Raw genomic sequence first — 20,212 nt, forward strand, 5'->3', positions numbered from 1 at the left:
ACATCAGGAAGGGTCTGTGTCTAAGCAAGCAACACGGATCTTTACATCAACAGCACAAATACTGACAGATGTGGAAATGGTGATAGTGACTGCCAGTCTCAACTCGTACTGCTGCACGGCGCTGGCTCACACCATTTCATTTGACCGCGATAAAAGGTTGCTGAATTCGCATGGGTAGCATCGCGAGAAAAGATTAGTTAACACGGGGCACGTTTTATCTGTATTTTTATGGCACGACAGCTTCGTTCAAAGGCTCCCAGATTAAATTCAGCACAGTTCCAAAAATAGATTGGTACAAGGAAAGCTAGTGACGTCAATGCCGGAGACAGAATTAGCCTCCCTTGCTGAACTCGAACGCGCGTTTTTGGGGGGGCTGAACGAGTTTGGAGATAAAGACTGCCTCGCGCCCTGTAATTCAGCTCGCGCACGGCGGATTGGGATCGGCACTTCAGCCTTCACAATTTCACACACACGGCGCTCTAAAAATAGCAGCAGCGAAATAAATGACTGTTGCTGGCAGGGAGCCTGATGCAATCGAAAATAAAAACTCCTCGCCTGGGTTTAAGACACATGCGAAGGCTCACGTTATTTCCCCGTGGCCGTTCAGTAAACGTAGTATTTTGGTTGATGCTTCCTTCTGCTTGGGGTGTCTGCAGATGGCGGCTTCTCGGCTAGGACTTTACGTGCGTCAAACGCAGTGAGACGCTGTTTGGGCCCACCTCGCGTCGCTATATATAAAACATCGAACGCGTGCACGCACGTTGTACAATGTACATCATTTAATTAAAGTCCCCCAAAATAGTGTATACGGTGACAAGTGCTGTAAGTTTGCAATACGAATCTCCATTCCTCGATAATCTTTAACCAGTGACCCAGAGGGGGTAGACCAAAAGCCCTGAAAATCTGGAGTTATAATTAACTTTGATTCTAAAACGGGCCATCTCGTATGTTTCGGATGGCCCAAGGCATAAGGGTTCTAGTGAGCAGTTTAGCGAGTTTTTGAAAATCAAGGCCAGTCCTCCCCCTCTACAGAGGGGTTTGTGTAGCGTAGCAATCAAGTATTCAGGAGGTAAAGCAGCTTACTAGTTCAGGTCCAGAGTCTTCTCTCGTCCATGTCTCAGAAATGAATATACAGTCTAAACCTTTTGAGAGAATCAGGTCATTTGATTTCAGTACAGTGCTTGACCATGGCTCAATAAAAGTACACAACCTCTAATGTAACATGTGCCAACACTGATGAAAGCCAAATGAAACAAACAAACGTGACAATTAATAATAAACGTATTGGACAATATCGAATGACAACTGAGCACATTTAAAAACAAGCCAGTAGGTCTGGCCTTGACAAAATTGGTGCAATGGTTACATTTTGTTAAATTGAAATCATAAGGCACAAACATAACAAGCATTTACAATGCAACGGTTTCGCCTTTGGAAAAGTTAGACCTATTGGCAATGTAAATGACAATGCCATTTATTTATCTGTTTTCAAAACCAACACATAAATACAAATTTTGTCATTTACAATGCCAATAGCTCAAATTTTTCCAAAGTCGAAACCGTTGCATTGTAAATGCTTGTTTTATTTTGTATATACCTCTTTTTTTTGTTTTGTTTTATATTGGTTATATTTACACCTCCTTTTTTAATGGGTATATGTAGGGGGTAAAACGAAGGGGATAAGGGTGTTAAGGGGTTTTAAAAAATGTGAAATTAGTAAAAATTCAATTGGTAAGGGCTGGAGAGAGAATAAATCAAATGTGGATTTTGAAAAGGTAATTTAACTAGAAGTAAAATGCCAGTAAAGGATATCTTAATTAGAAGTAACCGCTGCAAACGAGAAAAAAACAGCTGATCGCCTCGGTAAACTGCTCGTTGTCTCCAGCTAGATCAGCTGGTTGTCAGGGAACGGGAATTGTGAGCCCGTGGATAGAGGAAAGGCCCCTGTCAACAACACGACGCTGCGTGTATGTTGCCGAGGGGCTTTCCTCTAATTGTACCCAAAGGGGAAACTCTTTGAAGTTTCCGTGAGGAAGAAGACTGCCATCAGAAAATGAGGAAAAAAAAAGGCAGTGTAAGCTGTCGAGTGTGACCGGCTAATCAGGGGAAGAGGCAGTGTGGAGAGACTGAATGAATCGGCGAGCGCGCAGTAAGCTTAAAAGCTTGAAGCAGCACGAGGGGGTTTAAATCAAAATAAGTAAATGAATGATGCGGGAAAGGAAAGCGGAAGCCGACCTCCATAAATTGGTTGGTTTACCAATACTAAAATCCCAGGGCACTAATTCATGCCTTGTACAAAACCTGTGACCTAAGGTAGCTTGTGGAAATAGGCTTAAACGAGTCTACAATCGGTAGGATGTATTGACACTACATCCCACAGACACGCAATCACTGTTGTTATGTCTACCACAGACTCCTTTCAATATAGGGATAGCTGGGGGCACGAAAGGTATTTTTGCCAATAAGTAGACACCGGTAGAAAAGGTGTTTCCAGGAATATGGAGCATGGCTGTGTCCTCTCACAAGACGCTGGCGAGCTCCTCTCGCACACAGTCGAACTTGCACGTTCTTTTTTACTTCTTACCCTGAACAGAGATCCTATTACCCCAGTTCTGAAACTACTGTCTGTTTTTAGCTCACAACGAAAATGTCGTTTTATTGTCCATTTGAAATCCGATGTACTGTATGAATTTGCAAATGCTTAATTTGTAATTGGATTTTAAAAACTGCTTCCTGCTTGATTAGCAGCATTCTCACCGGATTGCACTTCCACTTTAGTTTGGGCTGGGAATCAGGAGCGCAGAGGTTTGCCTTACTTCCGGGAGAACCAGAAACATTTAAAGAGAGGGAAGCTGGCCAGTGGTCTAGATGCTGAACAACGGGGGCTCTAATGCAGCGGACGCACGCAACGGGCACACCGCTGATGTGCAGAATGCGCACCAAAGGCAAGCCCGTCTGTGCCCGTCTGCTCCCAGACCGGGCCTAGGCCAGTCACAATCTGGGTTTTCATCAGCAGGCTACATCTATTATCACCTGCTCCGCAGAACAGTTAGTAAAATGTAAAAGTAAATCCATATTTGTAAAGTGCAAACTACTCACCCTTATGGGTCTCCAGGCACTGGGGGCCGTCATGGATATTAAGTGAGCTATTGCCCGGAGTCACATGGTGCTGAGCTGAGCTGCCGCCGGAGCCGGGGAGCTACCCTGGCCGCTGCACCACACCTGCAATAGGCAATTGTAGTAGGAAACTTGGGTTGGGATCCAATTTGTTCTCAGCATCTTCACACTGTCCTGATTGTAACTTTCAACTCCATCCCACAATGATATAATGGAATAAACCACCTACTATGCATGTCACAACAGGGTCACGCAAGAGCAAACCGATAGTTTGCACCTTGATTAATGCATGTTCCCTATGCAAACATGCCTGTGAATGTGCTATGTTCATAGAATCTCATGGAGTGGACGTAGCGTTTATTACTGAGACCTGGGAAGATGAGGCATCTGGCCCAGATTTGGTCGTAGCAGTTCCAAGGGGCTACACCAGAGCGGGGAAAAGGGGAGTGGGGCTAACAATAACACATCGAAGCAGCTGGAAAGGAACTTTTAATACCCAAACTACCCAAGCAATCTTAGAATCTGTTCTATTTACCATTTCAATAAACAATCAGTACTCTTTCAATGGCCTAATTATCTACCGTCCGCCAGGACCCAGGGCAGACTTTCTAAATTTAGGGGGGCTGTCCCTGGATATGATATCTCAGTCGGCTGACTTTACTGCATTAGGGGACTTCTACTTACATCTAGAAGACCAATTAGACAAGGACTCAGGCATGATGAGTAGCTTAGGTCTTACTCAGCAGGTCACAGCGAGCACTCACCTAGCAGGGCACCTGTTGGATGATGTTTTTTCCAACAACAGTGGTCTAAAATGTGTTAAATTGCTCCCCCAATTGGTCCGACCATATAGCTGATATGTTCTCCCTCTCCCCTCACCAAGGAACATTGAACAAAATCAATTTGACGACTCTGGACAGCTCACTAGCCAGAAAGCCTTCTAAATTCAATAACAACCCCAATATAGTGCCATTGCATTTGAGAACTGGCTCCTCAACTCTATCTACCAGGTTTTACCTGAAAAAATCTATCACAAACCAAGGAGCTATACGCTCAGAACTTTGGTTTTCGGAACGGCTCAGACTCCAAAAACAGATCTGTTGCAGATTGTAAAGGAAGTGGTGATTCAACTATGACTCAAATGTCAGATCATTGTATAAACAAGCTTTATTAGACTGTACACGACTTAGACAGGAGGAGAAGACTCGCTATTTTTCTGCAGCTATAAGTGCAGCCACAAATTTGTCTTAAGAACTATTTGCGACAGTGAAGAAATTAACCAAACCTCCTGATATAGCCAAAATCCCAGAAAGCCAGAACTTCTGTGACTTTACAGGAAAAAGTGAAATTAGTCTACAGTGCCTACTCTGATCTCCCATTTCTTTCTGCAACTGCCCAACTAGCTGAGCCGGTCACCTCTGACTCAACTAAAGAAGCCAAGGCAATGACTCCAAAATGCGTGAAGCCTCCAGAATTAGTATCATTTCCTTCACTAACTGATGAGCAGGTAAATAAACTCCTACTATCTACTAAATCAGGATCTCCTCTTGACCCCTGTCCCCCAAAGATCTTTCAACCCTATCAGGAAGAATTTATCCTCAGATTGCCCTCATTTTTTACCAAAAGTTTGCTGCATGAATATTTTTCCCATTGAATGGAAACTGGCATCAGTTCTTCCCCTTTTAAAAAAAGCCAACTTGGATGGGTCGTATCCCAACAATTATCGGCCAATTTCCAGACTACTATTCCCAGATAAAATAGTGAACGAGGCCATGAACACAGCACTATCTGAATACATTGAGACAAGTGCCTTCCTGGATGCCACCCAGTTTGGTTTCCAGAAACACCACAGCACGGAACTATCACTAATATCTGCTTCGGAACAGGACAGGCAGACAGTCGACGCAGGGGTTAGCGCAGCACTGGTGCTGCTTGATCTTTCTGCTGCATTTGACACAGAGAATCACATAAAATTACTGGAATGCCTTGAGAGGATGGGTATCAAAGCAACAGCCCTATCTCTGCTCAGTTCCTTTCTGTCTGACCGAACACAATTTGTTGCACCTTTGTACATTAAGTCACAGAATGTTACACTTCCTGTGAGGCATTCACATCTCCTGAGGCGCAGCCGGGAGAATGCTTTAGCTGAAACCTAACGCTTGAATTTAAAAACTATTTGCTTAAATTGCACTTTTTAACTGTTCTAGTCCACTTTGGGCATTTGTTTGTTTTTCGATCCTCTAAGGCCATAGGCCACGCCCACCTTCCGCTAGCCACGTCCCTTACCGAAGGCATTTAACGGCGCTGAATACGAGCGCTTGCCAGAGGTTACACTATCTCCTGAGGCACAGCCGGGAGAACGCTATCACTAGCTTTTAAACTTTTATGTTCAAAAGTGTTCATTTACTTACTGGTTTTTCCCCATTCTGGGCACTTGGTTCTCTTGACTTCCTTGCTCTGGGCACTCCCGCGCAGCTGAATTGAGCGCTGCTGCGGGCCACTACCCTCTCGCCGCCATTCCCCAGAGGCCACAGGCCACGCCCACCACCTACAGGCCACGCCCCCCGCCAAAGGCATTTAGCGGCGCTGAATACGAGCGCTTGCCAGAGGCACTTACATCTCCTGAGCCGCAGCCGGGAGAACGCTTTAGCTGTAACCAAACATTTGATTTTAAAAACTGTTTGCTTAAATTGCACTTTTTAATTGTTCTAGTCCACTTTGGGCATTTGTTTGTTTTTCGATCCTCTAAGGCCATAGGCCATGCCCACCTTCCGCTAGCCACGCCCCTTACCGAAGGCATTTACCGGCGCTGAATATGAGCGCTTGCCAGAGGTTACACTATCTCCTGAGGCACAGCCGGGAGAACGCTATCACTAGCTTTTAAACTTTTATGTTCAAAACTGTTCATTTACTTACTGGTTTTTCCCCATTCTGGGCACTTGGTTCTCTTGACTTCCATGCTCTGGGCACTCCCGCGCAGCTGAATCGAGCGCTGCTGCGGGCCACTACCCTCTCGCCGCCATTCCCCAGAGGCCACAGGCCACGCCCACCACCTACAGGCTACGCCCCTTCCGTTTCCTTTTTTTCCCCCCTCTATATATAATGTGTTTCCCCCGGTCGCGCAGCGGATGGGCGCAGCGGGCGCAGCGGGCGCGCCGTCAGCGCGCCGAAGGCGCATCAAAGGCAAGCCCGTCAGCAACCGTCCGCGACCGGCAGGGACCAGGGGCCATGGACCCTGCCCATTTCCTATCCTACACCCCAGCCCAACTTCTCTCTTTCAATACAGGTCAGCATATTGACCCTTCTCTGCTTCAGCGCATTATCACATTGGACATCTCTTCTCCATTGTCCTCACGACCTGAACACACGCCATCGTTCCCCCGGTCTCAGGCTCTTCCCATCTCGGCCCCTTCTCCCCTTATCCCTTCTAGCATGGCCCCTGCCTACCTGCTTAATACTAGATCTGCAGGTAGACATCAGCTGGAGATTTTTAATTTACTGGATACAGACACCCCCGATTTTCTCTTTCTCACGGAGACTTGGTTCTCTACTGATTCCCTTCCTGATCTTCTCTCCGCCCTCCCCGATCTTACTACGCTCTTCGGGCGGATCGTCCCGCTGGTAAACTCGGAGGGGGTGTGGCGATGATCATTCGTTCTAGCCTTCAGTTTCAGTTTCTTCCTTATCCTCCCATACTTGGAGTAGATTTCATAGTCACCCGTTCAGTCAATCTTCGGGCTCCCCTTACTATATCCCTTTTTTATCGCCCTCCGCGGTACATGTCTTCCTTTGTTCCTGCCTTGCAAGAACTACTGGCTACGCTCGTCGTCAATAATTCTTCTGTGCTCCTTTTGGGGGACTTTAATTATTGGCCGGGCGACCCCAGGGAAGATCTGTCTTCCAAGGATTTTACTGCTACCCTCCAGTCTCTTCATTTTCTCCCACATATTCACTCCCCCACTCATACCCATGGTCATGTTTTGGACCAAATCTGGTCAGCCAACTGTCCCATCCTTTCCCCTGTCATCCTTCCATGCACCTGGTCTGACCATTCATTGATCTCCTTCTCCATTGAGCTTGGATTGTAAGAGAAGCCCCCCCTACCTAAAAACGTCATGGCTCGCAATTGGAACAGGGTAGACCTTGATTCTCTTTGTGCCTCCCTCGCCTCCTTCGGCCCTGACCTATGCAACCTCCCTATTGACCATCAAATAGACGCCGTGAATTATTGGCTGTCCTCCTCCTGTGATCTAGTTGCCCCCCTTAGGAAAGTTAAGACCTGCCGCCCCCATGACGCCCAGAAATGGTTTTCAGACGAGCTGAAAATCCTTAAACTGGACCTTAGACGCTCTGAACGCCATTGGAGGCGTAAATACTGTCCTGTCCTGCGAGCTAAATACAAAATGCTCTTGGCAAGCTACAAAAAAGCTATTCTGCGAGCCAAAACTACTTACTTTTCGGAGAGAATAACTTTGTCAGCTAATAAGCCTAAGGAGATTTTCTCTATAGTTCGCAACCTTGTTGCCTCTGACAGAGCCAATCCGAACCCCATTCCTTCTCAAGACCTCTGCCTTTCTCTCAACGACTTCTTCCTGGAGAAGATTGCCAAGATTAAATCTAATATTCCCTTAGCTCCTCCGTCCCCCCTTCCCCTGCCCCCCCTTTGTCTTCTTCTCCTCTCAATCAGTTTCCCCCTATCTCCCTGGACGCTTTCTTGGCTCTTCTTCAGAAAGTGAAGTCCGGCTCCCCAGCTGACTGTGCGCCAGCTCGTATTTTGAAAGTGCTCTTCACTCATTGCCCTGACCCTCCTCTTTTCCTTCTCAATACCTCCATTTCATCTGGCTCAGTCCCTAAATATTTCAAATCCGCTATTGTTCGTCCCATTCTAAAAAAACCTGGTTTAGACCCTTCCCTTCCCTCTAATTTTAGACCCATTTCCCTTCTCCCCTACCTTGGAAAGATCCTGGAGAGCTATATCACTTCTTGTCTCTCTTCCTACATCGAGGACAACCACCTCCTGGCCTCCCACCAAGCGGGTTTCCGACCGGCTCACTCCACCGAGTCAGTTGTTTTGTCCGTCTTGGACGAGCTAAAGAGTAAGGCAGATTCTAACTTGCCCCAAGCCTTGGTACTCCTTAATCTGTCCGCTGCGTTTGACACGGTCGACCATTCCATCCTTCTCGATCGTTTCTGCGCAGCGGGCGTTCAGGGCACTGCCCTCTCTTGGCTCGCCTCCTTTCTTAAAGACCGGACTCAGGCGGTGCATCTTTCGTGCCACACCGCCCCCTCCCGCTTGGTCTCCTGTGGAGTCCCCCAAGGTTCTTCCCTGTCCCCTCTCCTTTTCAACCTTTACATCTGTCCCCTTATTCTTTCCCTCCTCGATATGGGGGTCTCCGTGTATAACTACGCGGATGACCTCCAGCTTGTTTTTGATCTCTCCTCTCCCCTGCACTCCCTGCCCAAATTCCACTCCACCTTAGCTTTTATTTCAGACTGGATGAATCGGAATCAACTGAAGCTCAATCTGGACAAGACGGAGTAGGTCCTGACTGGCCCTTCCTCTTCCCCTTGGTCGGCCGCCTTTTGGCCTTCCACCTTTGGCCCCCCTCCTTCACCAGCGGCCTCGGCTAAGACCTTGGGGATTAAAGTCAGCCGGGACCTCTCTATGCATGCCCAGATCAGCTCGGTTGTCTCCTCCTGTTTTCTTTCCCTCCGAATCATCCGAAAGGTGTCCCGTTTTTTTTTCTTCTGATGCCCTTAAGCTCATTATCCTGGCAATGATTTTCTCCCGTCTCGATTACGGGAACAGCCTGTATGTAGGCATTCGAACTTCGCCGCCTACAGGCTGTTCAGAATCAGGCCGCCTGCCTCATCCTCCACCTCCCCAAGTCCTCCCACATTACCCCTGTTCTGAAAGCCCTTAATTGGCTCCCTATTTCTCAGAGATCCCTTTTTAAGATGGGCTGCCTGGCCTTCATGGCTCGGACCCGCATAGGCCCAGCCTTCAATAACTCCCTCATCACTCCCTACACCCCCAACCGTTCCCTCCGCTCTTCTAACCAGTTCCTTTCTAATGTACCTCGGTTTCGCAGATCCAAAACTGGAGGCACCAGATTCTCTGTGTAGGGTCCCTCTTTTTGGAATAGTCTTCCTCTGTCGATCAGATCAATCACCGTCTACTCTCAATTCCGCAAAGCCCTAAAAACTCATCTGTTCTCTATTGCGTACTCCTGCTAAACAGCATTGGCTTCTCCCACCTCTCTCAGCTCCTACCTCTAGCGCCAGGAAGCCGTTTGGTCACAGTGCGCTTTATTAAGAACCTTTTTTCATTTAATTTCATTTCATTTCTTCCATGTAGGGTACCTCAGGGCTCGTCGTTGAGTTCCACACTTTTTAATATTTATGTGGCCCCACTGGTGCAACTGATTAGATAACCAGGCTTCTCAGCAATATCCTACGCTGATGATACCCAAATTTTGGTGTCAGTGACAGGCACACCATCAGAAACGGCAGCTCAGTTCTACACTTGTTTTGGTCAAGTCGGAGACTGAATAACAATCAACTGCTTGAAGTTGAACTCCAATAAAAACCTTTTGGTCCCCTACTCTTTGGCCATCGGGGTTGGGCCCTCTGCCCACCCCATCAAATAAAGTAAAAAACCTAGGCGTTACCTTCGATTCAAAGCTCACATTTGAAGGTCATGTGAACCAGGTTACCTCAGCATCTTTCTATATGTTAAAATTACTGAGGAAGATTCTTCCATTCATTCCTGCTGAGTTAAGCAAGCCGGTGATCACAGCCTTGGTCCTATCTTGGGCAGACTATTTGAACAGCCTGTTTATCAATCTCAGGTCTACATGCCTGACAAAACTTCAGATTGTGCATAATGCTGATGCAGGCTTCTGTTGAATATTCCTAAGCATAAATCAGCTACCGCTGCCTTAAAGGAATTGCACTGGCTACCAGTGATGCGACACATTGAGTTTGTAGCCTTGTGCATAGGATGTAAAGCAACTCATGATATAGGGCCAGTCTTTTTCAAACAACATTTTTGCCTGTATGACTCTGCACGCCAGCTACGCTCAGCTCAATCTCACAATCTGATTATCCCTAGGTTCTAGAAAAGTGCTTGTGGAGGCAGAAGTTTTTTGGTTGGACAACTAGACTCTGGAACTCTCTCCTCCAGAAATTGAAGGATGCGACTCATCTGTTAGCATTCAGGAAGGCGCTGAAGATATGATTGTTTAACTTCTAACCATTTGTCACAATCGAATGATGTCTGTTGATTTTGAGGAGCTAGCGCCTTGACACCTTAGGGTAATTGACTTGTGCTTTATCAATCTCTTTTTCATTTCATTTAATTCCTATCCCGGTTTATAGGGACCAGCATGAGACCTGATGAAGAAGCATGCTACTATAAAAACAGCCATTAGTGGATCCCTGTGTGTTCTCCTTGATGGGATCACGTTCTCTTTGAGTATAAGCCCTTTTAACCCAGGAAAGTACAATGAATTAGTATGTGTAATAAACCTCGGGGACAGCGTCTATGTGCAGAGACTTTTTCTTTCCCCTCCCCCCTAACCTAACCTTTGGTTATAACCGGGTGGACATGATACAGTAGGATATGGCATGGTTTGGATTGCAATGGCGTGCTATGGGATGGTATGGTATGCTTTGCTATGGCATGGTTCAGTACCCTATGGTATTCTTATGTAGCACTAAGCCATAAGTTCCCCTATGAATTTAATGTTTCATACACATGAGTTATGGTTTTAGCTCCTCATTCTATATCTGTTCTTTCCCCCCAGGCTCCCAGTTCCTTCTGCAGTGAGAGCTGCCTCCCTGGGTTCAGACAGTCTGTGAGGAAAGGATGGCCTGTCTGCTGCTTTGACTGTGTTCCCTGTTCCGCTGGTGAGATTTCAAATGAGACAGGTGGGTATCCTTTGAGTCTGAAGCGCATACGTCGCAAGACCAAGGTCTGCATATCTATTGATTTCAAGACACAAGCAAGTTCAAGGAGGCAACATTAACTTCTGTCAGACTGCCATATCTATGAAGTATTAGCCAGAACCCTTAAAAAGCATTTTTGAAATGTCCTCTTGTCATGGAGCTATTTTCACCTCCTCCAAGGGATGCTGTGACCTCTATAGCCTCAAATGAGAGTCAGTAGACTGGGGTGAGTAAATAACCACTGTTGGCCATATTTATGACCCTGTATCCCAGAGAAAGGGCAAGAATGTACCATATTTATCCAAATATGGCCCACACCTGCCCCTTCCCCAGTGCTGGTGCACAATGGCCTGCCCAGCTCCAACACAGGCACCCTTGCACCATGGTGTAAGGGTGTTTCTGTTGCATTTTGAACCGTTTATGTGTAGGAAGGGGCACCTTTCTGCATAAAAAAATCCCCTGAGGCTTTTTCCTCTTTCTATGGGGGTGACACAACTCCCTTCATAAATATGCCCTTGTGTGTTGCTCCTCATTAGTCAAACAGTATAAGGAGGGCCATGAATGGCACTGGGAGGAGGATAAACCAAACATTTGTGAGAGATGGTTCTCTGTGTTTTGTACCATAGCGGCCCCAAGGAAAGTGATTTGAAGCTTCGAAGCTTCTTGACCTGATTCATTTCTGTGCCTTGTATTATGGGGCAGCGGGGTGCCTGTCTTTTTGTGTGATGCAGGTCATTTGAAATAAGCATCTCACTTCAATAGGAAGCCATGGGTTGGTGTGACCCAAGTGTTTCACTCCTGTAATAGGTCTTGTTGTTTGTCTCAGAGCCATGTGTAACTTGTGAGGACCTGTGAGTGGAGCCAAGTCGTGCATGAACACCTCATCTATGATATTCTTTATGGTTCCATTCTGGTTGTCTGCAACAAGAGTCATATTCAAATTCTCATTTGGATTTGCATATTACATCATATGTTCACTGCTAACATATGAAAATTGTGAGAAATTGATTTGTTGGTTGAATACAGTGTGAGTTCTAGTCAAGCAGCATCCACAAAACACAGTCAGGCTTAACTTAGAGGCAATGTGTGGAGTATTTATGTATTACACAAACAGTAATAAAGTGAAAACACAACACAAGAAAAATCCCAAACCAGTTTAGAAGAATGGAAAAGTCGTAAAAACTTTTTTGACATCAACATGACAGAAATCCAATCAGTAGACCCAGAGTTATGAATTTTTAAACTTTTGAGTGAAATGTAGCCTCTAAAAGATCCAAGCACCGACTGTGATATCTGTTTGCACTAGACTTGGTCAAAGTCGAAAGTTAAGGCCAACTGCGCTGGTTCAGATACAAGAAGTCAATTGAGCCTTACCTTCAAACTTCGAAAAATGTCTGAGAAGGTAGAAGTTCAGTGGGCCAAACTGCAGGAGTGTCTGAGGAGCGAGTGTCACTGTTGGATGGCCGTGAAGCAAAGATGCTGATTTTTACCTTCAGACTTATTCGCCAAAATGGAAGTCAAAAACCTCCAGTGCGGTGAATTATAGGGCTGTAGCTAAAGACAGTTCCAAAAGATCAGAAACCCCTTTGGTGAAGGACCACTGAAATGGATTTGATCTTGTGGAGAATAACATAGCAGGAGAAGCCACAAAAAAGTTCAATTATCAAGCTACCTAAGGCGGCTAGGCAATCTGGCTGATCCCTGTTTCCTCCTCATTCTTAGAACACTTTTTGGCCACATATTGCCTAAGTACTCACTTATTCACAGGGCCTGTAAAGTAAATGCTACCAGGGAGCCTGAAGAACGTATTGTGCCACCCACTTAAGTAGCAATTCAAAAGATGTATCAGGCCTGCGAATGCACTGCTATGTCGACTAGCACTTAAAGCCCCTTTCTAAGCCTCAAACTCCCCTTTTATTACATATAATTCATACTAATGTAGGCCCTAGGTAGCCCATAGTGCAGGGTGCTGTGTAATTAAAAGCTTTGGCAAGTACTTTTAAGTTTTGAACAGGCTCAGATAAATGGTCTGTGGACGCATAACACAAGCACAGCCTATGCTTCTAATGATGTCTGATCACCACCAAGAAAGTAATTCATGGGCAAAACCAATTTGCATGGGTTTTAGTCAAACTCAGTGGGGCTTGCAGAGAATTATCGAATTGGGGAAGATGAGATGCTTCTTTGTCTTTCAATTCTGCGTTCTTGTAGGCGATGCTCAATGTGTAAGGCCTGATCTACTATTTCAAAGAAAGATGCTGTCTGGGGCAAGTACACCAAAGCGTGTCGGGATTGCCAGTAGCTCAAGGATAAATAAATGCCACTAACCTTGTCCTGGTGACCAGCAGAGACGATGTCGGAAGAGATGCCCCCCAGTTCCTCCCAGGCACGACCCCCAACAAAGGAGGCTTTGAACCCTCTGTGTGAACTCGTGCCCCGGGGAAAAGGGAAGTGGACAAAATAATAAACTAGCTGTGGTTTCTGTGGTTCCCTCAAGGTCTGGTCATAAGAACTGCTAGGTACCAGGAAGGACGTCCATCCTGTAGTAGGGGATGACAAAACAGAAGATATAACACCTATTCTTGTCTGAATATCTCTAGCTAAATGCAAAATGTCTTCTATCTTCTTACCAGAAATCTTACAGCTAGACAAGGAGGAGTTCCATTCCAAGAATGCGAGCGTTGTTAAACAGGCACAACGCAAATTCAAATGGACTGTTTCTCTGGTGATTGAACACTGAAAAGGTATTGCAGTCGCAGTGTTCAATGCAAGGTGACGGAAGTAAATAGGAAAAGCGGTAAAAGTTCATCGGCAGAATGTCTGAAGGTAAGGCCACTTCCCTTGAACGCTGCTGGAAATGATATTGCACTGAGCGCGTCTTAGGAATCAGACGCGTGCAGTGGCAATAACCTTTCTCACCCGCAGAATGCAATGTAAACGCGAAGCAGTGCGTTTAAACTGCACCGCGGCTTTTCCTTCTAAAAATACACACGGACACGAGGCGGACGCGTAGGAGGCGAGCCCGCACTCCTTCCGCTAAAGTATCTGATATAAGCATGGGCGCAAAATCCGTTCCGCTCGCGGATTTTTCGGATTTTCGGTAAATCCGCAATCCGCGAACTCTCGCGGATGTGGCGAAAATCCGCAAATCCGCGCGCGGCGGATTTTTTGCTTGTGTTCGCACTGCTCGCGAGCCGCGGCGCGGGCAGCAACAATCTCGCACTCGCGAAATTACAAAAATTACAATTGGGGAGGGGTGAAGGAAGTGACCCAGTCTCCAACTTCCTCTTCCTGTCCAGCACCCTCCTCCCATTGCTTAGTCCATTTCCTGGCCACTTTGAATTCGATCTTGACTGGGAAGGATTACTTTTTGTGGATGCTGCTGGAGATTTGGCTTTGAGGCCTTTTGGATTACTTTTTGATTAGAAATTTGATTTACAAGTAAGTTGATAAGTTGATGTTGTTTGTTTGTGGTGATTTTTGTGTGTGTTTTTTGACTTTTTGGGGTGGGTTTGGGGGCTGGCTATGTGTGGGAGGCCATTTTGAGGCATGGTCCTGCAGGTCCTGGCCATGTGGATGGGGTCAATCGGCCATTTTGAAGTCAGGCAGTGTGTTTTGTGCCCTATGCCCACCCAGTCTGCTCTGATTGCTTTCATTATGCCCAGGGGGCCTCGAACTCCCACGGATTACCCGAAAATCTGATTTTTAAATTTTCTTTTGCCTGTGTTCGCACTGCTCGCGTCCCGCGCAGCAACAATCTCGCACTCGCGAAATTGTAAAAATTACAATTCTGCACATGAATTGAAAACTACCAGGCTTAGTTATGGGTGCATGCATGATACAACTGTTTTCTTTAATTTTAACATTATTCTGGCCAGGGCATGGATGGCATTGGATTGTTGTGATTTTTGTGTGTTTTACGACTTTTTGGGGTGGTGTTGGGGGCTTGCTATGTGGGTGGGGGCCAGTTTATTGCCTGGTCCCGTGTGGGTGGGGGTCTAGGGGCCATTTTTAAGCCAGTTTGTGTGCTTTGTGCCATAGGCCTGCACCCAGTGTGCTGTGATTTTATCATGCCCAGGGGGCCCAGAATCCGTCTGTTCGCGGAATTTGCTGGTTATTCGTCACGTTCGCGTCGTGAAGCAACAATCTCGCACTCGCGAAATTGCAATTTCGCACCAGAAAACCACCAGCAGGCAGCATAAAGCTTCTGAAACTTGATGGATGGCATTGGATTGTGGTGATTTGATTGGTGTTGTGTTTTTTTACTTTTTGGAGTAGGGGTTGGGGGCTGGCTATGTTGGTGGGGGCCATTTTGAGGCATGGTCCTGGCCATGTGGATGGGGGTCAAGCGGCCATTTTGAAGGCAGGCAGTGAGCTTTGTGCAATAGGCCTGCACCCATTTTGCCTTGCTTTCACCCATTGTGCCCAGGGGGAGTCAGTGGTACATGAAACTATAACCCTCTGTGTGTGTGCTATCTTGGATCAATGTTAAATTCCTGTTTCCCAAAAATTTAGCAATTCTTAATTTTGAAATGTCCATATTGTGTGGTGTGCACGTGTGTATTCATAAATGCCTACTTGCAAACTATTTATTGAAGCGCTACATATGCAACATATATTCACTGATGTTCCTCTGTCTTCGTTTGCTTTTAGGTACACAAAGTCAATAACTCCGCATCATCGTTGAGCATCAGTGCCAGGAAGAAGTCCTGCTGCGGCCTGCTGTTCCGACATCTGAAGAAGATGGCTCCAAAAAGAGGTGCCCGTAGCTCCTCTTGCAAGAAAGATGTCTCTACTAAGGAGAAGAAGAAGCAAGTGGCACCACTTACCAAGGAGACTGGTGGCTCGACCACTAAGTTTTTGTGGAAAAAACAAAAGTCCACCATGAGTGCTGCACAGGTAGCCTGTTTAGTGGTTGAATCACCAACGACCAGTGATGTTGGCTCATCGCAAGAAAGTAGCAGCACACCATCAACACAGGTTGTAACTCATCTCACAAGTACCATTCAACAACCAAAGCCGCAACAACAACTGCATGGGCTACTAGTACAAGCACAAGTACATGCGCAAGGAGCTATCCGAGACGGAGCTGTCCGAGAAGGAGCTGTCCGAGAAGGAGCTGTCCGAGAAGGAGCTGTCCGAGAAGGAGAAGGTCGAGAAGGAGCTGGTCGAGAAGGAGAAGGTCGAGAAGGAGCTGGTCGAGAAGCAGAAGGTCGAGAAGGTCGAGAAGGAGAAGGTCGAGAAAGAGAAGGCCGAGAAGGAGAAGGCCGAGAAGGAGAAGGCCGAGAAGGAGAAGGCCGAGAAGGAGAAGGCCGAGAAGGAGAGGTCCATGGAGAGTTGCAAGTAGAGGTCAGTGAAGAGGCCCATGTAGCGGCGCATGGAGCGGTGCAAGTGCCCACAATGGTTCTTCTTCCAGGAGTAGGGGCACAGGAGGAAATTGACTTTGGAGCCGGGGTATCATGTCAGGAAGACGAAGGCACTCCTCCTGATGATTCATTTTCTCCCAGCTCCCCAGCAAGGAAAAGATCAAGGAGTGTGTGTAGAAGTTCCTCTTCAAGCCCCGCTCCATCAGATGATCTAGATCTAGATTGGCAACCATCTCTGACGTCTGAGAGGGAGGCACACCACTCGCTGCGAAAGGTATCAAAAGTTAAAAGGAAGGGCCCCGGAAAGCTCATACTTATGGATCCGAACGCCGAACTTGATGAAGTGGTTCATTCTGATGTTGATGAACAGGATGACAGCAATGACCTAGTCATCACACACGTCATTCCAGCCACACCGGCCATGCAGCAGACAGACATTTATACCCTATCCCGACGTCATGCTGAGCGTGACCCTGGCGACGTGGCACTGGTAGCACCACCAACGCAGTCAAGTAGTACAACAAGTTCAACAAAACCTACAGCTCCCATATTTTCTCCCCAGAGGGGGACTCCATCCAGTTCGACTCCCTCAAGTAGGGTTGCTACAATAATTGCACAACCCAGTAGATGTCTGCAAGGCTCATCCACCCCTGCTTCATCTGGCATTGGCAGTATCATCTCGTGCGGCAAAACCAGAAGTTTCCAGTCCCCAGTTTGGAACTTTTTTAGTGTCCATGAAAAGTATGATAACATAGCCGTTTGTTGCATTTGTAAGACTAGAGTTAGCCGTGGTAAGACTGGTACCAACTATGGAACCGGAGGCCAGATAGGTCATCTTCAAAGAAGGCACGCTGTCGTATGGTTTGCGCACCTAGCAAACATCAAGGGAAAGCAATCCCAAAGGGCAAGTGGCCAAAATATACCCATACTAGGTGTTTCATCTGAAGATGACGGGGAGGTAGAAGAAGCGTCAGACATTTGTCCGGTTGCACCCAGTACCCCTGGCAGCACCACACCCTCCGGAACACATAGGAGGCACACTGAGAGTCTGGGAGACACACCAATGCGGAAAATGTCAACACTGAGCACAAGTGGGTCGAAGAAGGCATCAGCATCATCCAGTAAATTTGTCCAGCGCACCATTTCAGCCATGTTCTCCTCAGATGCGCAATTTCAACGCAACCACCCAATTGTACGCCTGTATAACACTAAGCTGGCTAAAATGCTAGCGGTGGACCTTCTCCCTTTTTCGTTTGTCGAAAACGTGGGTTTTCTTGAACTCGTGGCAACACTGGCCCCTAAATGGAAGGTTCCTAGCCGGTTCTATTTTGCCAGGGTTGCTGTTCCAGCATTACATAAAGAGGTGCTTGAGTTGGTTGGGGCAGCTTTGCAGAAGAGTGCTGTTCACACTATACACCTGACAACAGACATTTGGACCAGTTGCCAAGCCCCAGATTACATATGCATCACTGCACACTGGGTCTCTTTTTCAGGGGTTGCAAAACAGATAAATGCAGGTGGTGACTTGGCCGAGATTTTTAAGGGTGCTCGTAAACATGCAACATTAGCCATGTTTGGCATGGAGAAAAGTCATACTGCAGCCAACATTTTGGATGACTTTAACAAAAAGGTCTCGCAATGGCTGCCCCCAAGAAATTGCAAGGTTGGTTATGTTTCTACTGATAATGGCAGCAATGTAGTTAAGGCCATGGAGAACGGTTACTATTTCAGAGTGCCGTGTTTGGCGCACTGTATGAACCTTGTCGTGCAAAAGTTCTTGAAAAAAGAACTTGCAGTCGACAAAATACTGACCATCTGCAGAAGAATATGCACACATTTCAACCATTCTTTTAAGGCCCGGAAGGAGCTGAGGCGCCAGCAAAATGTACCTAGAATGCCAGTGAAAGCACTTATCCAGGAGGTGGCAACACGTTGGAACTCAACCTTCTACATGCTTGAGCGTCTGCATGAGCTGTTTCCAGTAGTCAATGAGTATTTCTACAACCTGGGTGGTGATACGACAGAAATGATGCTAGCGGTGGAGCAATGGCAGCTAGTTAAAAGCCTGACAGACATGCTTCGTCCTTTTGAAGTCTTCACGCGTGACGTCAGCAGGGAGGACTGTTCTTTGAGCAAAGCTATCCCATTGTTGCTGAAGCTCGAGCACCAAGTCAAGGTGGTGTCTTCAGAATTAAAAGATGCTGGAAAGAATGAAGCATATGAGTTGGCGCAGAGATTATTACAACGCCTAGTTAGCAATAAACGGCTTGTAAATATCAAGAAACAACAGCACTACATTTGTGCTATTATTCTGGATCCACGTTACAAAAAGCCATTGTTTGGCAAAGTAATAATTCCTTTTGAAACATCAGATGTTACAGAGTACAAAGGTTGGCTAGTTCAGTCAGCCATTCGTTTTGAAAGAGAGCGGAAGGAAACTGTAGAAGACAGTACTACTAGTGAATCAGCAGGCCATCAGGCATCCCAAAAAAACACTTCTGCATCTGTGCCTGTGGCAGAAGTGAGTGACTTTTCCTCTGAGCCGTTAACCACACCAGCAACCGTATCATCTGCACCAGGCCCAGGCAATATGTCTGAAGCGGATTGGCTAAGTGAGCTAGGGTTTCCTTGTCCCAGAAAGGACACAGAAGTGCAAAGTACAGGAATCCGGGAGGACATTCTTTCAATGGTGCAGGCCTATCTGGATGACTCAACAGCGGTCAATATTACTGAGGACCCATTGGCGTATTGGCATGGGAAAAGAAACATATGGCGAGAGCTCACCAACCTGGCTATCAATTACTTGTCTTGCCCATTCGCAAGCGTGTCTTCAGAACGTGTTTTTAGTTCTGCTGGTGGCATTGTGACTTGCAAAAGGTCCCGCCTCTTGCCCGCAAATGTGGAGCGGCTCACCATGATAAAGATGAACCAGCACTTCATACCACCAGATTACAAAGTACGAGAATGCACGCAGGAAGAAGAGGACACCGACCTACCTGAGGAAAGTTCTCCTCAGTTACCAGAAGTACTACCGACTCAATTTGCAGAGTTTGAGGACGAGCTCTGCTTCCCTGACAGCGAGTTCTAAAAATGAGTCAATGATTCATTAACTTTAACATTAGTCCTTATTCACTTTTATTCCTGTGTGTCTGTCTTTCTTTTTTTAGCAAGTGCTTCATCACATTCACAACAAAACTGTAATCAACCAATCAAACAACAAGCCCATCAGCAGAACTGTCTTGATTTTGATGCCGCAGCATTCCTCAGGTTCACAACAGTTAGTTGACAAGAACTCAGTCCTGGTCGTCTATCCTCCTCCTCCAGACTCACCCTATCCATTTCCCGTAATGCTGATGCCTGGAATCTGCACAATGAAGAAACTTACGTTGACGAGTCCCCTAAAGAGGGACTGTCTGGAAGTAGTGAGTCCTCATTTAAATACATTTTGCTAAGTGTGACTTTTTTGCGTTTGGGTTTACGGGTCTTGGCTGGGCCATTGCTGGCAAGGTCTATTAAGGGATGAAATTGATTAGGCATTTACTTTGGAAAACATTTGGCCTATTACACGTGAACGTTTAGGCGTTATTATTGCTCGCTTGCCTGTCTTAGGGGTGCTGTCTGTGGGGCTTCTAGGATTTTGGGGTCTGTGAGCACCGCTGCCATATTTCTAATGTTGATTGCTTTTGTTTTGCAGAAAATCCACGCCAGGAAACTCCAGTTGGGGCCCTGCTGCAGAACGCTTTAGGACACTGTGAATTCCAAGTGGAGCCAGCCCTCAA

General features: G+C 46.6%; 1 protein-coding gene across 1 annotated transcript in view; it reads left to right on the forward strand.

Annotated features, from left to right (window-relative positions):
- Positions 1–4,561: 4,561 nt before the first annotated feature.
- Positions 4,562–20,212, forward strand: part of LOC144751979 (vomeronasal type-2 receptor 26-like) — a 94,044-nt gene continuing 78,393 nt past the window's right edge. Inside the window, exons 1-2 of the mRNA XM_078639938.1 lie at positions 4,562–4,624; positions 10,926–11,049. Of these exons, the coding sequence (XP_078496064.1) occupies positions 4,562–4,624; positions 10,926–11,049 (187 nt within the window). The remainder of the gene's footprint in view (positions 4,625–10,925; positions 11,050–20,212) is intronic.

This window comes from Lissotriton helveticus, chromosome 4_2 (assembly GCF_964261635.1).
Source record: "Lissotriton helveticus chromosome 4_2, aLisHel1.1, whole genome shotgun sequence".
NCBI classification, from domain to species: domain Eukaryota; kingdom Metazoa; phylum Chordata; class Amphibia; order Caudata; family Salamandridae; genus Lissotriton; species Lissotriton helveticus.